At 45.0% G+C, this 24,131-nt stretch overlaps 1 protein-coding gene across 2 annotated transcripts in view; it reads left to right on the top strand.

Annotated features, from left to right (window-relative positions):
* Positions 1 to 23,642, top strand: part of KIF16B (kinesin family member 16B) — a 131,061-nt gene extending 107,419 nt beyond the window's left edge. For both annotated transcript variants that reach the window (XM_085889351.1, XM_085889352.1), the window contains 3 exons: positions 3,540 to 3,629; positions 3,731 to 3,814; positions 22,406 to 23,642. In XM_085889351.1, the coding sequence (XP_085745477.1) occupies positions 3,540 to 3,629; positions 3,731 to 3,814; positions 22,406 to 22,564 (333 nt within the window). In that variant the 3' untranslated portion in view covers positions 22,565 to 23,642. The remainder of the gene's footprint in view (positions 1 to 3,539; positions 3,630 to 3,730; positions 3,815 to 22,405) is intronic.
* Positions 23,643 to 24,131: the final 489 nt, after the last annotated feature.

Raw genomic sequence — 24,131 nt, 5'->3', positions numbered from 1 at the left:
TAAAAATAGCACGTACAATTATGTACGCTGTACAGTACATAATACTTCATAATGATAATAAACGACAGTGTGGCCCTGTTATAATGCGATCGTTGAGGTCCATAAAATGTCATCGCGAAATAAGCAGGGTCGTGCTAAATCGGGATTCAAGGAAATAGGCTTTCAAACTGAACCAATGTTTACACGTTTACCTTCTAGCAAGTAAATTACCTTTGAATTGAAGAAATCCATGAATAAATCGACGTTACAGTCGAAATTACAACACAAATTTCTTTTGGTGAAGCTTTTCATATTGTTAAAACAATCGCACTGTTCCGAAAATATATATCACAATTGACAGGTGCTCGTTTCTTCATTTGTAAATTACAACATCGATGCAATGATTACGTATTTATAAAATCCAAACGCTATTTATTCATCTTTCTATAATCGATGCGAGAGGAGATTGTAAGCTGCTGCTAACAACACCGATGGCCGTCATGAACAGCACAAAGGTAAAACTAACGCGTCTTCCGTCTCTCTTGGATGTGTGTTACAATTGCCAACAGTATTCAGTACAGTAACATGCTGTACAGGTTTGTATCCGAGGAGCAATAGACTACACCGCTACACCATATAGCCTCGGTGTGTAGTTTTGTGTAAGTACAATGATCGAAAACGATGTTTGAAACGAAAACGAAAAAAAAAATGATGTTCGCACAACGACGACGTCGCTTAACGACGCGGTTCTCAGAACGTAACCCCGTCGTTTAGTGGCGCATGACTGTATTAGCGATTCTCTATATCATGAATAATTAAATAAATGCACGTTACACTCCTCGAAGTAAATAATTTTTAAGATTCGCTTTTTCACACTCTTAAGTGTTATCATCGGATGCACGGGTGTCTTTGCTCTAAAATGATGTATGGATGGTTTATGTAGAACACTCCCACCACTCCTACTCACCATCCCCCCCCCCACCTATTCCCCTCGCATCCCCTTCCGCAAGCTCCCAGAGGGAACTGCTGTGGTTGGGATTTCACTCCCTAACCCTAACAGTTAACCCTAACCATAGTCCTAACACCTAAGTGCAACAAAGTAATCGCGGCATAGAAGTGACCTGATTGAAAATGTGGAGCGCATGCTGAATATTTGGATTACTCTTTGATCTATTACAGTATACTTACACAGTATTACAGTAATAGTTAAGAGTTTTAAGCAGTGTGCAGGATATTGTAATAAAGTTTGTTGCCTTGTTAAGTGTATTTGTTATATCCTTGAGTTGAGATTTTGTTCTGTAGAAACCTATCTCCACTTATATGATGGGAGTATATGGAAAAAATGGTTTCAATTTACAGAAATTCACCTTGCAGAAGGAATTTGCAGTACATCACGTTTTTATTTTTTATTTTTGTACACACTGTCAAGGCTCATATGAGAGCAAACGCACAATGTACAACAAGGGGAGCAAGAGACAAGAGGGGTGGGAGAGGGAAGGAAAAAGCAGTGGGGAACAGAGATATGAGATCTGTGGAAGGGAGAGGGATGGGGTGGGTATGCAGGATAAACAAGATGGACATTCCAGGCACTTTCAGGAAGGAAAGCAGGGAATTTGAAGGAGGTAGGTTTGGCATGGATTAGAGGGGGTAGAAAAGATTGTGGTTTTGGATGGGGGAGATAAGAGATGGTGGTGAACAGCTGTTTTGAAGACCTGGAGGGAAGAGTGGGATTGAAGAGTGTGGGAGTTTATTCCAAAGGTGGGGAAAAGACAAGTGAAAGAGTGAAGGTGAGTAATAATTCGTGATTTTTGTAGTTTTACCAGAAGGGGGTTGCTGGCAGACCTTGAGTGCCCTGCGAAAATATGGGGGGGGGACATATATCAGACAGAGCGGGGGGGAGGCTGGAGAGGAGATGGTAGAAGACAGAAAAACCACCGATCTGCCTACCCAAACACTCAGCCTCATCACGAGAGATACCAATGATCCTAAATTCCTTGGTTTCCACAGCGTGAAGCTGGGAAAGGTGAGAGACAAGAGCACCAGCCCAGAGAACAGATTTCCACCAGTCTAATGTCCATTGCTCGTGTTTTTTGGCCCAAGCAAGTCTCTTCTTATTCTCTTTCAGTTGTGGTTTCTTTGCAGCAATTTGACCATGAAGGCCTGATTCATGCAGTCTCCTCTGAACCGTTGATATTGAGATGTGTCTGTTACTTGAACCCTGTGAAGCATTTACTTGGGTTGCAATCTGAGGTGCAGTTAATTTCTGATTTCTGAGGCTGGTAACTCTAATAAATTTATCCTCTGCAGTAGAGGTAACTCTGATTCTTCCTTTCCTATGGAGATCCTCATGAGAACCAGTTTCATCAACGCTTGATGGTTTTTGTGACTGCACTTGAAGAAACTTTCAAAGTTCTTGAAATTTTCCGGATTGACTGACCTTCATGTCTTAAAGTAATGATGGACTGTTGTTTCTCTTTGCTTACTTGAGTTGTTCTTGCCATAATATGGACTACAACAGTACAGATAAAATAATGGTCTTTTACAAAATATGGCTATTTACTGTATACCAACCCTCCCTTGTCACAACACAACTGATTGGCTCAAACACATTCAGTAGGAAGGAAATTCCACAAATTAACTTTTAACAAGGCACAACCGTTAATGGAAAAGCATTCCAGGTGACTACCTCATGAAGCTGGTTGAGAGAATGCCAAGAGTGTGCAAAGCGGTCATCAAGGTAAAGGGTGGCTACTTTTGAAGAATGTAAAATATAAAATATATTTTGATTTTTTTAACACTTTTTTGGTTACTATATAATTCCATTTGTGTTATTTCATAGTTTTGATGTCTTCGTTATTATTCTACAGTGTCGAAAATGGTAAAAATAAAGAAAAACCCATGAATGAGTAGGTGTGTCCAAACGTTTGACTGGTACTATATATCGTGGGTAGAGGCATATCCATTGATGCATTCAAGTCAAATTCTACTTTGTCTTATTTACATTCTTCCTCAACCCCCCACTGGACTGCCTATATTTGGTTAATGTTGCAACAACAAGCTATATCTTGTTGTAGCTCAGTCCATCGATGGAGGCCTTCAACTTGCTTTTTCTTTAATGTTCACAGTCCATGTAAAAATGAAACTAAAATCAAAATGTGGTTGTCAGTGAGAAAATGGAGAGTAGAGAAGAGAAATATGACCAAAATGGCCATGAAGATAGAGGTGAAGGCTTTTCATGTGTATGTCCGTAATATGATGAGTTCGACCCAGAGAGGTTGGCGATAAACAACCGTTTTAAATTGCCTTCTTTGAAAGAGGAAGTCTTGTTTGAACTCACCTTTTGAAAGTGAATATAAAATGACTCTTTTCAAAAGTTTGGGAACTCTGCTAACTCTTGTGTCACTCAACATACAGCAAAAATGTATCATAAACGGCTGCTTGGATAATGCCTTGTCAAGTTGAATGTATTTGTATGGCGTTATACACTATTGTTTTGTATTTTGTGTGTGTTTTATACTTATGGCACAAATTGGCTTCCCTGCTCTGCACTACCATTACAGATGACCATTTTTCACGAAACCTGGATGGTTTTCCGACGATACAGCCGCTTTCGAGACTTGCATAAGCTCATGAAGGAAAGATATCTGGAGGTGGGTAAAATATTTCCATGGGATGTCTATTGTGTAGTTCCCAGATGTACATAAAGAGTAAGGTAGTTTTTCCTCACTGTAATGTGGCATGCCATCTGCAGGTGTCAGCACTGAAGTTTCCTCCTCGAAGGCTCTTTTCCAAATGGGATGAAAGATTTGTGTCAGAGAGAAGAGGGCATCTAGAGGTGAACAAAATTGAATGTTCTTTCTGATTTTTCATTGCCAAAGGCTCATGGCAGTGCATTTAATGCATTCGATGAATGAGCATTGGTATACTTTTATGAAACAAGAATGTAAGATGATGGACAAATTCCCAAAATACTCAAACGTGCTTGTTTAAATGTTCGTCCCATTTTTTTTTTCATCCCTCCTTCCCTTCCTTTCTTCCACAAATGAGGTTGGATTTGGTGCTGAAATATTATTTCTTCAATAATACACAATACTTGAACATGCCTTCCCATGGGATTTTTTTTTTTTAAGTGGAGCCAAAATATTCACCAAACTAAAAAAAATAAAAAATCGCCAATATATATTTGTTTGATCCAACATGTTATTTCTCCTTGATCAATCGAAGCAAAATCAATCAAATTGGAGTGTTACCTACTTGTAAATGTATTATGTGATATCTAATGCTTTGTTTCCAGGCAATAAATCAGTATTATTCAAAAGCTAATTTATTGCTGTTTAACAAGAATGACCGCACTGTGGTCACAACCTGTGACACAATAATTTGCCCTGCCCCATTCTCCCCCCCTCCCCCACCCCACTCCCCATGGGAGGGTGGCAGTAGCAGTAAAGGAATGGGGTTTTATGTTTCCATAGGGAGCGGGTGTTTCTGGTATGTAAAATTAGCCAAAAATACATGTAATCATCCTCGAAAATTATTTTTTGGACAAAAAGAATGCGAAGTATTCCGTTTTAATGCACAATTTATGGTTGACACCTATTTCTGAAAAATTGGCAACTTCACTTTCAGCCTCATGATTTCTCCATGTGACTGACTGTGAGGTCAACCGCATTTTTTTCCTCACCACTTTTAAATCGACTTCCAAAGCTAATAATTATAATCGATAAACTGTTGAAATTTCAGGAGTAAAATCACTTTCTTCTCCTATTTTCGAAAATGTAACGTATTTGTGTGCAAGATTTACTTTTCAAGTGGTGTATCAATGCCACTTGGAGCTCTTGTAGACTGCCGACACATTGCAGGTTTTTTTTTTTTTTTTTTTTTTGTATACCTTGGTCGAGGCTCGTATGAGAGCAAACACACAACTCACATCAAGGAGGCATGAGACAAGAGGGGCGGGAGTGGTAGGGACAAAACAGTGGGGAACAGACACATTAGTTGAACTGTGGAAGGGAGAGGGATGGGGATGGGACGGGGAACATGGCAAAGAGAAGATGGACATTTCAGGGACTTTCAGGAAGGAAAGCAGGAGAAATGAAGGAAGTGGGCTTGGGTGGATTATCGCGGGTAGAAAAGATCGAGGATTTGGATGGGGGAAGATAAGAGGTGGTGGTGAACAGCTGTTTTGAAAGCCTGGAGGGAAGAATGGGAAAGAATAGAGTGAAGAAGTTTATTCCAAAGGCGGGAAAAAAGAGGAATGAAAGAGTGAAGATGAGCAGTGATTCGTGATTTTGGTAGTTTTACCAGAAGGGGGTTGTTGGCGGACCTTGAGCGCCCTGTGGAAATGTGGTGGGGACAAATCGCAGAGAGAGCAGGGGGGGCAAGGCTGGAGAGGAGTCGGTAGAAGACAGAAAGACCACCGACCAACCTGCGGTGATTGAGTGAGAGGCCCAAAGACTCAGCTTCATTGCGGGAGATGCCGATGATCTTAAATGCCCTGGTTTCGATAGCGTTAAGCCGAGAAAGGTGGGAGGCAGGAGCACCAGCCCAGAGGGGAGAGCAGTACTCCATCAGGCTACGGACAAAAGCTTTGTAAGTGGTCAGGAGCTCAAGAGGGCCGAGGAAGGACTTAGCACGACGGAGGATTCCCAGTCGGCGACTGGCTTTTGAGGCGAGGTTGGAAATGTGACTTTCCCAGGAAAGGTCATGGCAGATAGTGAGACCTAGAAGCTTGAAAGAAAAGACTTCTTCCAGAGGATTGTTGAGAAAGTGGATGGGGGGGTTTTGTAAACAGTCCTTTCGAAGAGACATAGTGAGAGTGTGAGATTTGTCTTGTGAGAGTGAGAGGTAAAAATACATACCCACAAACAGCCTGCAAATCACCATTGAAACTATAATGGAACTCAGTAGAGCGCATACCTCCGCCAGGTTGAAGAGTTTACTGATAGGCCGGATCTGGACCTGCACCGAAACCAAAAAAGCCATCCGTCCACAACCCTTTCGATTATCATTTTTATCGTTTTTATGCCTGGTGTTGGCTTAATGGTTAGGGTGGTGGGCTTGTGATCTGAGGATCCTGAGTTCAAATCTCACTCGGCTGTTTAATTAATACCAAGTGGGCTTGACTCTGCCTGTCATCCTTCCAAGGTTGGCAAAATGAGTGCCAGCATGCTGGTATCCTGTGTCAGAGTGGCAATCAGTCCAGGATTGTGCCCAATAGCCAAGGAGACTGCTAAGGCAGCACCAACGCTCTGCACAGAGTATGGTCCCAATGGATGGATGGATGGATCGTTTTTGGCCCTATGTCTCAATGGTGAAGAATCCCTTAAATTCTCAGATCCGGATCTTCACCAAACACAAATCAATTACACTGAACAACAAAATTTTTTTACTGGAGATGTGTAAAGTGATTTAGACTAATTTGGGTATGCTGATTTCAAAAATCATAACCGTTTTGCTGTATCACGTCAGGATTTACAGTAACAGAAATATTCCCATTGCCTAGAAGTCAGGATTTCAATGAAATTTACAAAAATTCATTTATTCATTTATTTCATCATGAATGCTTCAAAATTATAGAAATTACAGAAAAACTCCACTAGAATGTAATTAAAAATGCTTTAGGCATTTGGCTTTGCGTTGTGCTGCTCTGTGTCAGTTTCACGATGCAGGAACCAGCAGAAATCGCCCATCATGTTCGGGTTGTGCCGCCCTTGGTAACGCGTCTCCATGAGTGAAATCTCTTGGTGGAATCGCTCGCCGTGCTCGTCCGAGACTGCTCCCAAGTTGTTAGGGAAGAAGTTCAGGTGCTGGTGTAGGAAATGGATTTTCAGGGACATCCTGGAGCCAAGTTTCCTGAAGGACTCCAGCAGCTGCTGCACTATTTCTTCATAGTTGTCCGCGCGCTCGTTCCCCAAGAAGTTGTCCGTCACAGCTTTGAAGCTCCTCCACGCTGCCAGCTCTTTGGGGTTTAGAGTTGTCGGAAAAGTTTCGTCCCTTCATAATCTGTCGGATTTGCGGTCCAACAAAGACACCAGCCTTGATCTTGGCCTCCGACAAGGTGTTGCCAAACTTTTCCTTGAGGTATAAAAACTCACGCCCATTCAGATCCATTGCCCGTACAAAACTTTTCATCAAGCCGAGCTTTATGTGGAGTGGTGGAAGGAAAACCTTGGCTGGGTCGACAAGGGCGACATGCTTCACGTTGTGTCGACCAGGTACATGCTCTTTTCGCTCTTCCCAATCTTTCTTCGTCCAGTGATTCTTGTCGTCTCTGCTATCCCAGAGACAAAGGAAGCACATGTATTCGTGTAGCCTGACTGCAGCCCTAACAACAGCGCCACCACTTTCAAGTCTCCGCAGATGTGCCAGTTGAAGTCATTGTACTTGATGGAATCAAGCAGCTGCCGCATAGTCTCATAGGTCTCTGTCATGCCGAACGCGTGAGCCAGTGGGACTGATGGTTTCTCGTTGCCATTGTGGAGCAAAACAGCCTTCAAGCTGTTCTTCCCCGAGTCGATGAAGAGGCGCCAGTCTGCAGGATCGTGATCACACCCAAGTTCTTTCAACAGACCGTTGATGTCACTGCAGAATGTCATCGTGTCTTCCATCTCAAAGAACTCAGCCATGTCTCTGTGATGTGCTCTGAACAAGGATATCTTGGTGTTAGGTTCAAGTAGATTCCACTGCTGCAGCCTTGATCCAAGCAGCTCTGCCTTCGCCTTTGACAGCGAGAGATCTCTTACAAGATCATTTAAGTCTCCCTGGTTCAGAAGGTGTGATTCTTGAGTGTCGGGTTCAAAGGTTCATCATCACCATCCTCTTCACCACTGCTTACAGCTATGTTCTGATCAGCTGGAGGTGTTGGAACGGGGTTCTCGTCATCATGAGGCACAGGTTTACGAGCAGAGACGCAGTCAGCGTACTTGATGTGACCTCTATTCTTCTTGTTGAAGCCGGCGATGCTTGTGCAGCAGAAATAACAATCATCATGATGATTCTGCGGCTCACGCCATATCATGGGCACCGCAAATGGCATGCTGCGCTTGCCCACCAACCACTGAGTCAAGGTTGTGTGACAGCTTGTGCAGCAGATGTGTGGTGCCCAGCTCTGTTCTTGGTCCCCCACCTTACACCCGAAGTAGTGAAAGTAGGTGGCCTTCATTTTCACTGCTGTAGATATACTTCGCTGTTGATCTTTTTTGGTATACCGACCACAGACATAACAGAAGTTGTCAGGATGATTAGTACAGGAACGCCTACTCATCTTTATCTGAAAGAAAGAAATATAACACAAGTTAACAACAATTGTACGAAATAGACATGTTAAAGACATATGTAAATTTCATTGAAATCCTGACTTCTAGGCAATGGGAATATTTCTGTTCCTGAAAATCCTGACGTGATACAGCAAAACGGTTATGATTTTTGAAATCAGCGTACCCAAATTAGTCTTAATCACTTTACACATCTCCAGTAAAAAAAAAATTTTGAAATTTGTTGTTCAGTGTTATTCATCCCATACGCAATCTGTCCACTAATCTTCATCTGAATCCATTCAACCTTTTCATATGTCCTGCTCACATGCAAAGACAGAGACAGACAGGGGTGAAAACATAACCTCTGTCCACCTTCGGTAACGGAAGTAATAACCAAATTATTAGGTAACTCGTTGTGACTCCTCATAGCTTTCAAATTTGGGAAAGCGCTTGACTGACTTTTCATGATTAGTCGCACCAGGACTGGGACCAGGCGGCAGAACTGCTGTGTTGTCACTCTGATGGGATGATGCAAAAGACAGAAATGTTGTGCTGCTTGTCAGCATGTTGGCCACCAGCCTTTGAAGGGGACAGTTTTCACCATCTTCGCATCAGGGTAAAGTCACAAATAGACTGAACCATAATTTTTCTTTGCATGAATGCAAGCAGACAATTTTTCCACGACGGAGTGACCAATATGTCAACAGTTAACAACCATTGGGTATTGATGTCACGTGGAAATGGTCCCCAATTCTGTTTACACCTCTGACGCGGATGTCTCACGATACTTAACCAATCAGTGGCACTTAATCTTCCTTCACCAAGGCAGGGCCATAGAATGGGAAGACCATAATCCCCTGATGTAATGGTGTTGGTCGCACCACCCACCAGAATATCATCATCCTGCATGACATGAGAAATGTCTACTTCAAAAGAAATGGATGGAAATCACGTGAATTTTCAGGTTGTAAGCAGAATTGTGAGACATGTTTAATGATGTGAGAAATGGTGAGAAAGGAGATGCAGGAGGAAACAGAAAAGCACAACGGCATTTTATTTATACAGACGAGCGCAAATTTCATAACAAGTATGTCAGATTGTTGTGGGCCGGGGGTCCGTGGCGATAAACGACCACTCGGTGGAGCAGTGGAGTCGTCTCCCACCGAACACCCGGAATTTAGGTCGTGACTCTCGGACAACTCCGAAAGGTCACAGGTCACTGAGAGGACCGTGGTCGCCAATATTTTGACGACATGAGGTAGGGTCCACTTGCCTAACTTCAATTTACCTAAGTACTCACGCCGGCAACTACCGGGGAAACCACACCCTCGGCCGACTTTGTCCGAATCGAGTCGCTATCACCGACTCGGATCTGGCGTAACCGAGCGGAAGTTACCAAAGCTACACCGGACCAAATGAAAAATTTACCGGCCCGAACGGCCTTACTAATCTCAATACGCACCATGCTAGGCCAATGAAGGAAAGCACGAACAACGAACTGGAACATTTTACAGGGGTTTATTTATAACGATAATCGGGGAGGGGGACACAGAGCAGAGTTATCACGAATAAAAGGCAGGCAATGTACTAGCAAAGGAAATCACTTACACAATTTCTACTTGCGCGCGCGCGCGCACACACACACGCATACACACACACACACACACACACACACACACACACACACACACACACACACACACACACACACACACACACACACACACACACACACACACACAAAACTGGACCCCATAGGTCTATTCGATAGGGCTGGGCCGGGGTATCTGTTCCGCCTCGTGCGGTCACACCGACTCAAACCACCACGGTGGGACTCAAACCCACAACCCGAAGTCCACGGCCCACGACCCTGGCTGCTCGAGCACCACCACACTGTTCGGTCACCATCACCATAGTAAGCCACCGCAAAGGACCGCAGACCGCTCGAACCACGATCCTGCAGAACACCAATCGAGATCAAGACCGCCGACCGCTATCGCCACGATCCTGTACCACACACTCGTCCTGACCACCACTCTACCCTTCAGAGGTGGGAGGGGTCTCTTCTCCTCGCCCTCGCCTCCTGATTGGATGGTCGGTTGTCAGGTGACTCGTAGCGGCCCTTCATTGGTCAGGCCGAACACTCCATCTGGCTAAGGTGGAGCCAGCCCTGAGGTGACGAAACCTCTGCTCACGTCCGTGGTCCCGAACACGTGCGTAATGGCGACCGGGTCGAGTGAGGGTGGTGTCGTTGTTGTTGTTGATGAGGATGTAATAAACCTGACTACAAAATAACTCGTAGCGCACACAGGTAATTCCTATTAGACAGAAGTAGGGATTCTAACTATAAGCACATACTTATCGAAATAATTAAACTTTGGGTCAACTGTATGTATGAATGCGAATGGTTTCCAGATTCGTAACAATATTACCCTTAGTGATTAATTAGGTATCCCTTTTTTAAATCAAAAACAAATTGATTCTTGATGCAAGGCTAAAACAAGCACCTGCACTTTATTTTATTGCTCAATTCAGTAAACATCTCATCTCCATCTCCTCCATCATCATCATGTCCATCATCTCAATACAATATCGTGAGGGTTAGGTTCCTGGAAAATGTCGCGATGGTTAAAACTATGATCGTGGAAACCAAGGGCCAATGGGAAAAGGTGGGTTCGGTTCCTTGGTTTCGAGGAAATATAGAGGAAGATTGACGGCTGCCAGAAATAAACGCATTACAACCGAAATGAGAAGGGCACTCGGTAGACCGCATACCGCCGCCATGCAATGCCTGATCCAGTAGAACATATAGGGCCCAATAACTTTTTGAAATATCATGCATGCTACATATCGTTTTTGGCACCATCTCTCAATGGTGAAGAATCACTTTGAAAATTAAATAATTCTCGTATCTTTATTTGGATCTTCACCAAAATCAAATCAATTTGTTCTTGTCTCACAACTAATCTGTCCACCAAGTTTCATCCGAATCCTTCAACTACTTTTTGAAATGTCATGCTATATATCATTTTGGCCCTATCTCTCAATGGTGAAGAATCACTTAAAAATTATCGAATCCAGATTCGGATCTTCACTAAAATTGAAATAATTCTTCCTTGTCACACACCCAATGTGTCCACCAAGTTTTGTCCGAATCCATCCACAACTTTTGAGATATCGTGCCATATATCATTTTTGGCACAATCTCTTAATGGTGAAGAATCACTTCAAAAAATTCGAGTATCCAGATTCAGATCTTCACCAAAATGTAATAAGTTCATCCTTGTCATACATCCAACCTGCCTCATTTATGTGTATGTATTGTTGTAGATTTCCGCCCGCCGGCGTGCGAACGACCGCGCCTAACCAATAGCGGTCGCTTCGCCCACCGAACGGACAATCCAGTCGCGGCCCTCCGGATCAACGCCGGAAACCAGCCACGGGTGTGTTTTTAACCACACCATAACCTTGTCCGTACTCAACCCGCGCTACAGGGTCCGATCGCCAAATCTTCGTTTTACCTAATTATTCGCGCGGGTAGGTTACCGAGAGATTGTACCTCAACGGGACCACTTGGAAACGAGCCGCTTAAGCAGCTCGCTTCCTTTTAGGATAACCGAGCGGGGTATTATCGCGCAGTCCCGTTGGACCCGATCACTTTACCGGCTATTTAAAAACCAACTATATTCCGAGTGCAAGATGGCAGCTCAATTAAGGGAAGAGGACGCAACGAACAGGTTTACATTCACACAGACATTTATTATAATAAAGCAGGAATGCAATTAAACAAGGCAAAACACGTATGCAATTATACAAGCAACAAAACCATGACAAAAGAACTACGACCATCTATACGAAATGCAATGCAAACATTTACAGCACACAAAGCACTTAATTTCCTACTTATTAGACGGGCCCACGGACACACGTTCGCGCGCGCGCGCACACACACACACACACACACACACACACACACACACACACACACACACACACCCAAGAAATGGTGGCAGAGGCCTTTAATAACAGGCTCCAGCTCGGAGGACAGGTGAGCTGAAACCCAGAACCTATCTCGAACCTCTCCACCTCGTGTGGTCTTCAAGTTGTTCGGACCTGGGCTCCAGCGAGAGCGAGCTGGATCCAATCGCCGTGAGCTGCGATCCTTCCCGAGCTCCTGCGAATCCTCCCGCGCTTCTCAACACGTGCTGGTGAGACGAGGCGCCGATCCTTCCCGTCGATGCGCCGCTTCCCCCAAGGAACCACCTCCAAGAAAAGGTCGACGAGTCGCACCAAGCCGGAACCAAAATGGAGAACAAAGAGCTCCACGGACTAAGAAGAATAAGAAGCCACCACTCGCAGCTCGAACCGAGCGACCAGCTCAACTCTCCTCCAAGCAAAGCAGCTCGAAGCAAAAAGCTCTCCCGAGCCAAGCAGAAGCCGAAGCTCACGGAAACATCAAAGCAAAAAGCCTCCTCCCGAGCCAGGCCTCAGCCGAAGCTCACTGAGCCAGCCGAAGCAAAAAAGCTTCCGAAGGCCTCAACCCTAACGCAAGCCAAGCAGGACTCGACGGTCTGCTGAACGACTACTCTCTGCCGAAGCAAAAAGCTTACTACTCCAACTCCCCAACACGAACAAAGAAAAGATCTCCTCTTATCCTTCTCCCGCCCTTCCCCCGCTCCTGGCGTGACTCATGACTCATGCCCTCGTGCTCCATCCTCTGCTCAGCCACGGGTGGGAGGGAGTTGTTGACATCATGAGTCACGGGACGGCAGGGTTCTTCTTGCTCTTCACAGAAGAGGGGGAGGGATGTCTCCATTGTTCGTTCCCTTATTATTAAATCAATCCGCAGCACATCTCATCGATTTCTGAACATTTAAACAATGGAAGGTGAGCTATCTCGGAACAAGCACTTATCGACATAGCTGACTAAAGGAACCTGAATGTTGTGTGCAATCGAATTCCCAAATTCGTGACAGTATATATGTACAATATTGTTACGTTTGAGGGGGGGGGGTATGCATTCAAAGGGTAATTAGGAGGTTTAATTAGGTACGCCATGCTGTTCGAGTTTACCAGGATCTCGATGTAATAAGTAGCAATTCAGTGGTGATAAGTTGTCTAGTAAATGTTCATTTCTTCAAGGGGGGGAAATGATAATTGTCACGTAATTAGATAGGGACACGGGATAGGGTAAGTGTGTCTGCGTAAACCCCTTTTGGTATTCTCTGGAGACTGGCCGTGACGTCACAGGACAGTGCAGCGGATGGCTCCGCCCCGTGATCACGATTGGCAGAAGGCGACGGCGGTGGGCCAATAAACGGCTCGATTGGAAGTGACGAGGACAGGAGGATAAAAAGGTTCTGTTCGGGGTCGAAAAGGAAGAGGAAGAAGATTACAACCAAAAGATCGTGTTTTTTTGGTGGGGAGGCTGTTGCGCGGGGAGCATCCTTGTTGTTGTGCTGATTCGATCGTGTTCTTGATCGTGTCTTGGAGCCTTGCTGAGCCTCGTGCCTCACCTTGGTTGGCTCTGGGATTCTGCTGACTCGGAGTACGGGGTCGAACGCCGGGCGGACCTGGCTCCCTCTCCTGCTCGCAACTTGGCGCCAGAACTGGTTCCCTGGCGGCTGTGAGCGGACTTGAGCCAAGACCAGGAGGTCGACAGCACCACGGTTTCTCCTGCCCCCCTGACGAGAGCAAGGCCAGCTCGTCCGACGCCGATCCAGGGACAGTTGCGTCCACACCACGGTCCAGCCTGACCACCAGAAATAGCTACGTTGTGTGTGTGTGTGTGTGTGTGTGTGTGTGTGTGTGTGTGTGTGTGTGTGTGTGTGTGTGTGTGTGTGTGTGTGTGTGTGTGTGTGTGCTTGGCGCCTTTGAAGGTTTGAGATCTCTATATTCATTGGAATTGTCTGTGTTTTTCCGCACGCCCGATCCCACACCATCCCGTCGAATCGCCCCGGATCCCTCTTCTTGCCGAGTCTTGTTATTTCTGGTAATAATAAAAACGAATAAACATCATCAACTCAGTGAAAAGTGACTCGTGCCACCTTCCTCATCCCGTTTGCGGTAGAGCGATTAGAACCGCCATGTTTGGGTTATAAATAAATAAACCGCCTCCATCGTTTCGGCTCATTCTACGTTGGCGGGACTGTTCAAGTCCCGTGGACGTCAGGGTGTTGGATGTTCGAACCCCTCTAAATTATATTTGGTATCGGGAGAACATACCAAGATTAAAATCTCGCCACGAATTGGAATATAAAATTACTACAGAAAAGCACGCGAGCGCGGGAAAATTTTGGCGGGATTTTTCAAATTTAAATTAATTGGCGGCAAACGGGACTTCTGCACCATGGCGGATGTGCAGATGTTTGAGGAGGAAGGCCACGTGTCTGGCAGCGAGTCGGGGGAAGAAGGGAGAGATGGGGGTAGGGTTGGAACCTCCCCCATTCCGAGCGTGGACCGTGCTTCATCGCCCGTAACGGAGCCGGCAGCGCCGGAAACCGGCACGATGACGATCTGGACAATGTTGGAACGTTTAATGAGTGCAATTACAGCACAGGGGGCAAAAATGATGGCACAGGGGGCACAAATGGCAGAAATGACGGCACAAATGGAAAATCAATTCGTGACACAGAGGGCAGAAATGACGGCACAAATGGAAAATCAATTCGTGACACAGAGGGCAGAAATGACAGATCAATTGGGGGTAATGGGGGTACAGTTGGGTGCACGGATTGATTTAATGAGGGATGAATTGGGGGAAAAGATGGAGAAAATGAAAACTGAGATGCAGGAGTGTGTGGATGTTAAATTGGGAGAAATACAAAGTAAATTCGAGGATAGATTGGAGGAAACAAAGGTAGAAATTACATTGGAGGGGGAAAATATATGAAAAAATTGGTAGATAAAATTGATGCAACGAACATTCGGGTTGATAAAGTGGATGAAAGCCTGGAACGTCATCGTGCCTGTGTGGATGCTTGTATGCAGCTGCAAGTTGAAGAGTGGGGAGAGCTGAGGAAGCAAGGGATGAATTTGGCGGAGGAGGTAAAAGGATTGGAGGCTCGTTTGGACGAACAAGATAAAATTATGAGCCAAGATGAAGTCTTGGATAAAGGCCTGGTAGAGCCGTCTTTTGTAAGTAGAGTGTCCGGGTTGGTTGAGGAGCAGCTACAAACTCACGACGGAGCCTTGGAGGAGGTTGTGCGGGCCCAGAAGATCCTGCGGGAAGAGGTGAATCGGTCCATTCAACGTTTGGAACAGGAGGCAAAATTGACCCATGAGACCCTCACCACAAAACATCTTTGGCCACAGTGGGCTCCGAAATTGGATACGCAGCCACAAGGGTGTTTGATCCCTGGGCTGGATTCGGACAACGGAGAAACTGAGAAGCGGGCCACCGTAAAAGTGATCCCCCTGGTAAATTTCGACGGGTCAGGGAGCGTTGAAGCTTTTCTGACGCAATTTGAGTGCATTTCCCGACTAAACGGGTGGAATGAGCAGGAACGTACAGGGAATTTGGTGGCAACGTTGCGGGGACCAGCCGCAGATGTGTTAAACGTGATCGCGGAGGGGATGTTGACCAGCTCCCACATTTGCGAGGCGTTGAGCCGTCGGTTTGGGTTTGCAGCGATCTGTGATCTGGTGCGGGCCCAGCTCCAGCACCGCAGATTAAAGCCGGGTGAGACAGTGCAGGAGCTGGCACAGGACATTTACCAATCAGTCAGGATCGCGTATCGGGACCTTACAGTGGAGGCATGGGACAGACTGGCACTCGAGAAATTTTTAGCTGCTCTTCCTGACCCTGAGGTCCGAGCGCTGGTGGAGTTACAGGATCCACCCACCGTTCACCGAGCGGCCGAGTGCGCGGCCAGGCTGGCCTCGTGGAGTCGGCCGGGTCGGGTTCCAGAGAGGCCATCGGTGACGATCCGACAGGCGGAGATCCAGGATCAGGGAGGGGGGCTGGGAGAAATTGGCATTACCCAAATGTTTCAGGAAATTTGCCAGAAACTGTCAAGTTTGATAAAGGGTAATCCGGTAGTTAGTGCGCCAAAGCGGCGGGGTCCAGCCCAGCCAATAGAGCAATTCGATTATGGCCGAGGGGGTCCGGAACCGGAAGAGACATTTCACCGATACTCACGGGGGCCTTTTATGGGGAGTTGTTTCCGGTGCGGGCGAAGAGGACACATGCAACGATATTGCCGGTACCCGGCGATGGAGGGACCCTCCAATAGACTTTTAGACTCGGAGAGGGTGAATCCTCCTGCTGAACCGCCAGGTCTATCCGAGATGCCCTTTCATAGGTCGGGTCCGGAGATCACTGTCGGGGGTCCGGGAGACTAGATCGGGCTGAGCATATAGGGCCATGCACGGCTGGTGAGATTGTGGCGAAGTGCCTCCTTTAGTGGAAAAAAAAAATGAATTGTGGGAAAATTGGCATGGGTTTGTAAGTTCTGCTGGGTTTTAGAGTGACAATCGGGACAGTGGGTAATTGGAAACAAAGCGGGCACGAGTGGCTGTCCAATGACTGGTGCCTGGATCGGGTGAGAAGTGCTGTGTGAGTTGTTTTAAGTGAAGAAGTGAAATGTATGGTACACACATTGTTTTTTTCATTCGACATGGTGTAACAGGGAAGGTCATGGTCGGCAAAGTGTTAGAAATGCAGGTGTCACATGTAAGGCTGATGGGGTGGGGGAGTCATGTGGGTTTTGTGGGTGGGGATGATGTGCTTGTCCACAGGGATTGCTGAAGCTCACGGTGAGCGTGAATTGCGACCCCCTTCAAGGAGATTCACCACCTGGTGGCTAATGGTGACAGTGTCTGGAGTCAACTGGGAGAGGGTCTGGTTGGGCGACCAAGGCGGGTAGGACCTTGGTGACCCAGGAAGGCCAGAGGAGCCAGTGAGACCCCTTCCAGAGTGTTGTATGGGATTAGAGCTGATGGCTACCAGGGGGGAGGGAATCAAAGGGAGCGGGGCGGAGAAACGTCCGGGTTGGACTAACGCTTACCTGTGGGCATGGTTGCACCTGAGATGCACCCATCATCTTGTGGTAACCCACCCCACGGCCATGATGGGATTCAGCCTGCATGATTAAAATGAGGACCATGACCTAGAAATGTGATGATGACCATGGTGTGAGTGTTGTGAAGATGTGTGAGTCCCACTCGATCCCGCACAACTTGACATGAGCAGCAAGGGCATGATGTCCGCATAATTTTAGGGCAAGCAAATTTGAAAATTGGCTCCCCAGGTAACGCTGGGTCTATTAGCATCCACTGGGGGAGGCGGTCAAGTGTAAATATCCTGTGAATAGTGTCGTTAAGGCTTAGAGTAGGAATGTAAAGTATAAGTGTGTTTTTGTGGAACCTTTTGTTTCCCCTCCCCAGATCACTGGAGGAGTGCTGGGCAAGAGCGATGATCCAGAAGATGGAGTGCAACTTCGCTCAGTGCTCTCATGTGATAAAATAAAAAAAAAACAAAAAAAAAAACGAATGATTGTTTAGGCGAGGATAAGGCCATAAGGGGGTAGTACATTAAGCAGGATAGGTAAGTTAGCTGCGACTCGCTGCCCATTGCCCCTCCTACTTTATTTCGTTAGGTTAATTAGGTGTGAGTCAGTAAGTGTTAAGGCTGGTACGGTAGCGCCTGTGATATACCTTGCAGGAGCTGCGGTACCAGAGGAGGGGGCAGTGTTACGTTTGAGGGGGGGGGGGTATGCATTCAAAGGGTAATAAGGATGTTTAATTAGGTATGCCATGCTGTTCGAGTCTACCAGGATCTCGATGTAATAAGTAGCAATTCAGTGGTGATAAGTTGTCTAGTAAATGTTCATTTCTTCAAGGGGGGGAAATGATAATTGTCACGTAATTAGATAGGGACACGGGATAGGGTAAGTGTGTCTGCGTAAACCCCTTTTTGGTATTCTCTGGAGACTGGCCGTGACGTCACAGGACAGTGCAGCGGATGGCTCCGCCCCGTGATCACGATTGGCAGAAGGCGACGGCGGTGGGCCAATAAACGGCTCGATTGGAAGTGACGAGGACAGGAGGATAAAAAGGTTCTGTTCGGGGTCGAAAAGGAAGAGGAAGAAGATTACAACCAAAAGATCGTGTTTTTTTGGTGGGGAGGCTGTTGCGCGGGTAGCATCCTTGTTGTTGTGCTGATTCGATCGTGTTCTTGATCGTGTCTTGGAGCCTTGCTGAGCCTCGTGCCTCACCTTGGTTGGCTCTGGGGTTCTGCTGACTCGGAGTACGGGGTCGAACGCCGGGCGGACCTGGCTCCCTCTCCTGCTCGCAACTTGGCGCCAGAACTGGTTCCCTGGCGGCTGTGAGCGGACTTGAGCCAAGACCAGGAGGTCGACAGCACCACGGTTTCTCCTGCCCCCCTGACGAGAGCAAGGCCAGCTCGTCCGACGCCGATCCAGGGACAGTTGCGTCCACACCACGGTCCAGCCTAACCACCAGAAATAGCTACGGTGTGTGTGTGTGTGTGTGTGTGTGTGTGTGTGTGTGTGTGTGTGTGTGTGTGTGTGTGTGTGTGTGTGTGTGTGTGTGTGTGTGTGTGTGTGTGTGTGTGTGTGTGTGTGCGTGCGCGCTTGGCGCCTTAGAAGGTTTGAGATCTCTATATTCATTGGAATTGTCTGTGTTTTTCCTCACGCCCGATCCCACACCATCCCGTCGAATCGCCCCGGATCCCTCTTCTTGCCGAGTCTTGTTATTTCTGGTAATAATAAAAACGAATAAACATCATCAACTCAGTGAAAAGTGACTCGTGCCACCTTCCTTGTCCCGTTTGCGGAACCGCCATGTTTGGGTTATAAATAAATGAACCGCCTCCATCGTTTCGGCTCATTCTACGTTGGCGGGACTGTTCAAGTCCCGTGGACGTCACAATATGTATATATATATATATATATATATATATCATGTTAACATTGAAATACACATGTAAACACAATGTAAAAGAAGAACCCTGTAAATTAAACAAAAACACAAGAATTTTCCCTTTTAAATTTATTACAAATCGCAAGGTGGATGAGGGTAAATGTATATCATATTCGTTCGTACTGTACTCTACCAGATATAGAAAACGAGACACTAGCTCGGAGATGATGATCACGCTGCTATGGGAGGCGGGTGGAGGTTAGAAAGATGTGGATGTAGAACTTGCGATGGCTGTTGGATCATCAGAAGCATGACAAAGTCGCCGACTGCATTGCCACACTGAGGAAGGGTAAAACGATCCTTAGCCACCTTGATCCAGAGTAGATCATCCGTGCTTGGACAGGAAGGTACAACTTGACATCGTCTTGCAAAATAATCCTGTCTCTTTGGCATTAAAAACCTGCTCCGCCATAAATCCCTTCGCCTCGATTAGTTTCATGAATCATGGTTGAACTGGAGCCTTTGATCCCGGGAGCTTCGTAAAAACGTTGGTAAAGCTGCAATGATTTCTCCCGTACACCGGTCCACTCAAAATCCGAGTAAATCCACAATGATATCTACCGTACACCGGTCCACTCAAAATCCAAATAAATCCACAATGATATCTATCATACACCGGTCCGCTCAAAGACATTTTTTTTTCTGTTTGGTCCTCAATCCAAACATTAAACACTTTTTCCATCCTTTCCATATGATGATTACGTGGAATGGGACACTTGCGCTTTGTGAGCAGGAACCCTTCCACGGATATTTAACTCGCGTTTCCAGAGTTGATTTATTGATCTGGTAATGGCGGTCCACAGATGCCACACTTTCACTTCTTGCCGATGTATCTAACAACTCCATTTCTTCGCAAAATGTCAAAACCTTTCTCTGCCTTTTGGCATGATTAATTTTGTACATAGTTTTATGTTTCGGCACCATTACTAACTGTTGTGTGTCGACTAGATCTTGTAGATCTAGTATTACAAGATCTCCGAATGTCATTTCCTGTTCAATGACAATTCATTACTATATTAAATTTAGCTTCGTTTCCATATTATGCTGGTCTGATTACTACAATTAACGATGCGTGAGAAACAAGTAAAGGTTCATAATGAGAGGTAATCGTACACTCGGACGCAAACAATGACTCATCGCAGCTCAAAAATCGCGAAAGCCTGAAATGAAATACAGCAGACGTTCACGGGGGTTACCTTCTTGAGAAACCCCGTGATGGGCAAAATCGCGATGTACAAAGTTAAGACGTTATGGGAAAAGTAGGGTTGAGGGAACTGACTCCAATATTTATTGACTTTTTTGCCTAAACTATAGTCATAAAAATGAAAAACACTTCAAATTGTACTTGCTTTTGATGATGATAATTGATTGCATTGGAGGTTATTGAGATGACGTTGACATCCCTGGCTTCAGGTTGTCAGACTTTGTGAAGGAGGAGGTGATGTTTGTCTGCTTTGCATTGTTCTGCATGTCCTTATAGACCTTTGTATAAGGTGCCATGACAGCGTCCATCTCGCACTCAAATTTCAAGCACCTCTCCATGAAGAGTTCTTCATTTGGTTTTAATGGCGTTTCAAGAGCAGTGAGGCTCTATATACGCCACGCACCGAAACACTTCGGCTGGAGTAGACAAGTATGGGGGACTTTATATTGTTAGACCCGTTTCTTTTATAAATTTCAACAATGATTTGCAGAGTCGAGGGTGCTTCTGGCTCAATTGGCACGGTATATCCATTACACCCGACCAGCTGATCCCCATCTCTCGGCAAAGTGGAACAGGTGCGATCTGGGTCCCCTGTACTGAGGGCATTGTGTGAAGATGTGATCCAAATCTTTGGGAACCTTACACTGCTTGCAGAAGCCCATAGGGTGACGCCCTATTGGCCTATCATATGTAAATAGGAGTTTAGAGCACAATGCCATAGCCTGAGAGGATTTCCTGATCTCTTCGGTGGAGTCAAGAATTCCATGAAGACTCGCGTAAACCTCTCAAGATATATGCCTCATTCTGCTTTCCCTTAGTGTTCTTTTTCTTCCTTCTCAATTTGATATTATTTCCCCCTCCTTGCCTCAAAACAAAAAAGAAATATTTTTGCTCTAAATAAATAAATAAATCACGAACTCATTCTGCCCCTATTTCCTTCATTGGTTCATTCTTCATTTCTTCCTTTCTCATTACCTCCCAATTGAACCAACATTCATCATAATTGAATTAATTTGCTTCTTACTTTACAAGCTTTTAATAACATTTTTATGATGTTTCATTTGCTTTATCTTGTATATTATTTCCGAGCTTGTGGTTTCGTGTCGCTCTGTCTTCGACTTTGTTCTGCGCTCTAGTAACGTGATATTCGGCTTACATTATCTCAAAGACCATATGAGGTGCATGGTGCAAAAAAAGTAAATAAAATGGTTCTGAAACGGTGAAATCGTATTCCACTTTACTGCATTAAAGTAAAATTACCACTGATACTCTGCATCAGTTCCTTTCTCAAACACACCCACCCACCCCAACATGTCGCGCAGAGCGCGGGTTATGCAAGTTTAATTTAAACTCCACATGTTCTTCTTCATAACTATTTACTGTCACGAACACCCCGTGGTGTTCGTTGTTCATCTCAAACATCTTCATCTCGCTTTGATTATTGTGTGAAACAACAACTTGAATCCCTTGATGGATTTTAAGCCAACAATCTCACAAGAAATTGTTAAACCAAGGGGAAATATTATAATAATCGGTATGCATATTTGTTGGGCATGAACATCAGCTTCCCTTTTTAAAATGTTACACAAATTGAGAGAAGAGAAGAGGGGAGAGGAGGGGTCCCACCTCCATTCATCCTGATTGTTGGATACCGTTTCATTTTTCATGCAACTTTGCCCTTTTTGCTATCTTTTGAAGGCTGAACTATCTTGCCTATAAATATGAATACTTTGTCTTGTGTTTGTGGGAGAGGATGGTGTGCTTCAGTTTGTTGCTTCCATGGGACGTCACATCAGGTTGGGGTGGAGGTGGTGAGTGACGGTGTTGAATAGAACCATTTTTCTGTACTTTAATGATCACTCCTCAAGTATTCAGATCGGAAGCCCGAACATGTTAACCAAAAACGTGTTTATATGAATGCTTCCAAGATTTTCTTATCCTTTTTTTGCCAACCTGTATTCTTTGTTCTCTGTTATGTCCAAAAACCATATAAATCGGAATCTTTGTCTCTACACTTTTGCAGGCATACTTGCAGAGCTTTGTTAAGCTGATGCTGAATATTCCATCGTCACCTCTTTACCTCAAAAACGTGGGACCCAATATATGCAAGTACACGGTCTGTGAGACCGTTTCCTTCTTCCGAAAGGGCGTGTTTGACTCGAGCAGTCACGGCACCGGCTAGAAGCCGGCTCGTGGCGAGGCCGCAGCACTGTGTGAAGTCTGGTGCCTTGAAAAGCACACGTGGCTAATTTGTGCAATAATTTCCGTGCAATACAGTTCCACTGTATCGGATTGAAATGCAAGTGCTCTTCCAAAACCTTCCTTTGACTTTTCTCATCCTCCGTACAAGGACATTGCCTTGAATGAATGAGTGCTTCTTAATATTCAAACTTAATTTTATTGGGAAGCGGTTTATCCTCATTGACCAAATGTGCTTTGTATTCTCCATGTTGAAGTGAGGAGGAGACTGTTTGTTTGTCCTTTGGGATTTCTTTGTTGCTCAATGGAGCGTGTGTGTGTGTGTGTGTGTGTGTGTGTGTGTGTGTGTGTGTGTGTGTGTGTGTGTGTGTGTGTGTGTGTGTGTGTGTGTGTGTGTGTGTGTGTGTGTGTGTGTGTGTGTGTGTGTGTGTGTGTGTGTGTGTGGTTTTTTTTGTCTTTGTCTGACCTTGGTGTGAAATGTGACCTTTTGTTTTGTAAGATACCTTTTTGCATGACTATATCTTTGGTGAACTTTCTTAAGAAAACACTAACTGTATTTTTGGATGAAAGTTGTGAAGATGTTCGAAATGTTTTTTGTTTTTTTAAAAATTGTTTTGTTGCTCTTTTTTTCATAACTGAACAGGGATTGTACTGTATCGCTAAACACGGACAATTTTTTTTTAATCATCGCAGTGTAAATGTTTACAGTTTATATTATATTGTGAGTTGAGGATTTATGCAAGGGCTGCTATGGTTTGGAGGATCTTTTCTCCTTCTCCCACCACTCAAATGTTTTGAAACGGTAAGTCAATAGATAAATGGTGCCCAGCACTCAAAACGTTTGTGAGACGGTCGGTTGGCTTGCTTCTTGTTTAAAATGAACCAAGTAACTTCACCTCATCATCGAAGTAAAAGAAATGCATTGAGAGAAGACTCATTAATACAAAGACTTACATTGTTGTGCAAAAGCATCAGATCTTCCACATTGATGAATTTTTGTTTCAGTTGCATGTTTCAAGAACTTTTATTTTTCTTTGAATAAACCTGGTTTGGTTTTTTTATTTATTTATTTATTATTTATTTAGAGTTTGTAATTACTGGCTCATTTCATCTTTAATTGCTGGAATTTTATTTGAAGTGTAAACAGCAGTGGTGGTAGATGTGATGGAGGGTGCAAGACCAGAAAGGAGACAGTAGAAGCCAGATATACCATCATGTCTGCAATGGTAAAGTGATAGCCTCAGCTTCCAACAAGACAAAGAAATTTAGCCGATGTTGTCTTCAAAAATAATGGACGGTTGAATTCAGTGACCTGATATGCAAATCCTCTTCAAATTTCAATTCAATTTGATGAAAATTGAGGATTTTAGAAATACCTCCTTAGTTGTTGACCTTGGGCCTATGTTGACCTTTTGGTTGATGTTGACATCAAAAATAATTTGTGAGTTGAATTCAGTGACCTGAAATATATATCTTCTTCAAATTTCAATTCAATTTGATGAAAATTGAGGATTTTAGAAATACCACCAATGTTGACTTTTTGACCTCAA

This window comes from Eptatretus burgeri, chromosome 7 (genome assembly GCF_056783735.1).
Source record: "Eptatretus burgeri isolate ZD-2024b chromosome 7, Ebu_testis_v1, whole genome shotgun sequence".
Taxonomy (NCBI): domain Eukaryota; kingdom Metazoa; phylum Chordata; class Myxini; order Myxiniformes; family Myxinidae; genus Eptatretus; species Eptatretus burgeri.
The sequence above is the reverse complement of the archived record's forward strand: the minus strand, read 5'-3'. Positions and strand labels throughout refer to the sequence as shown.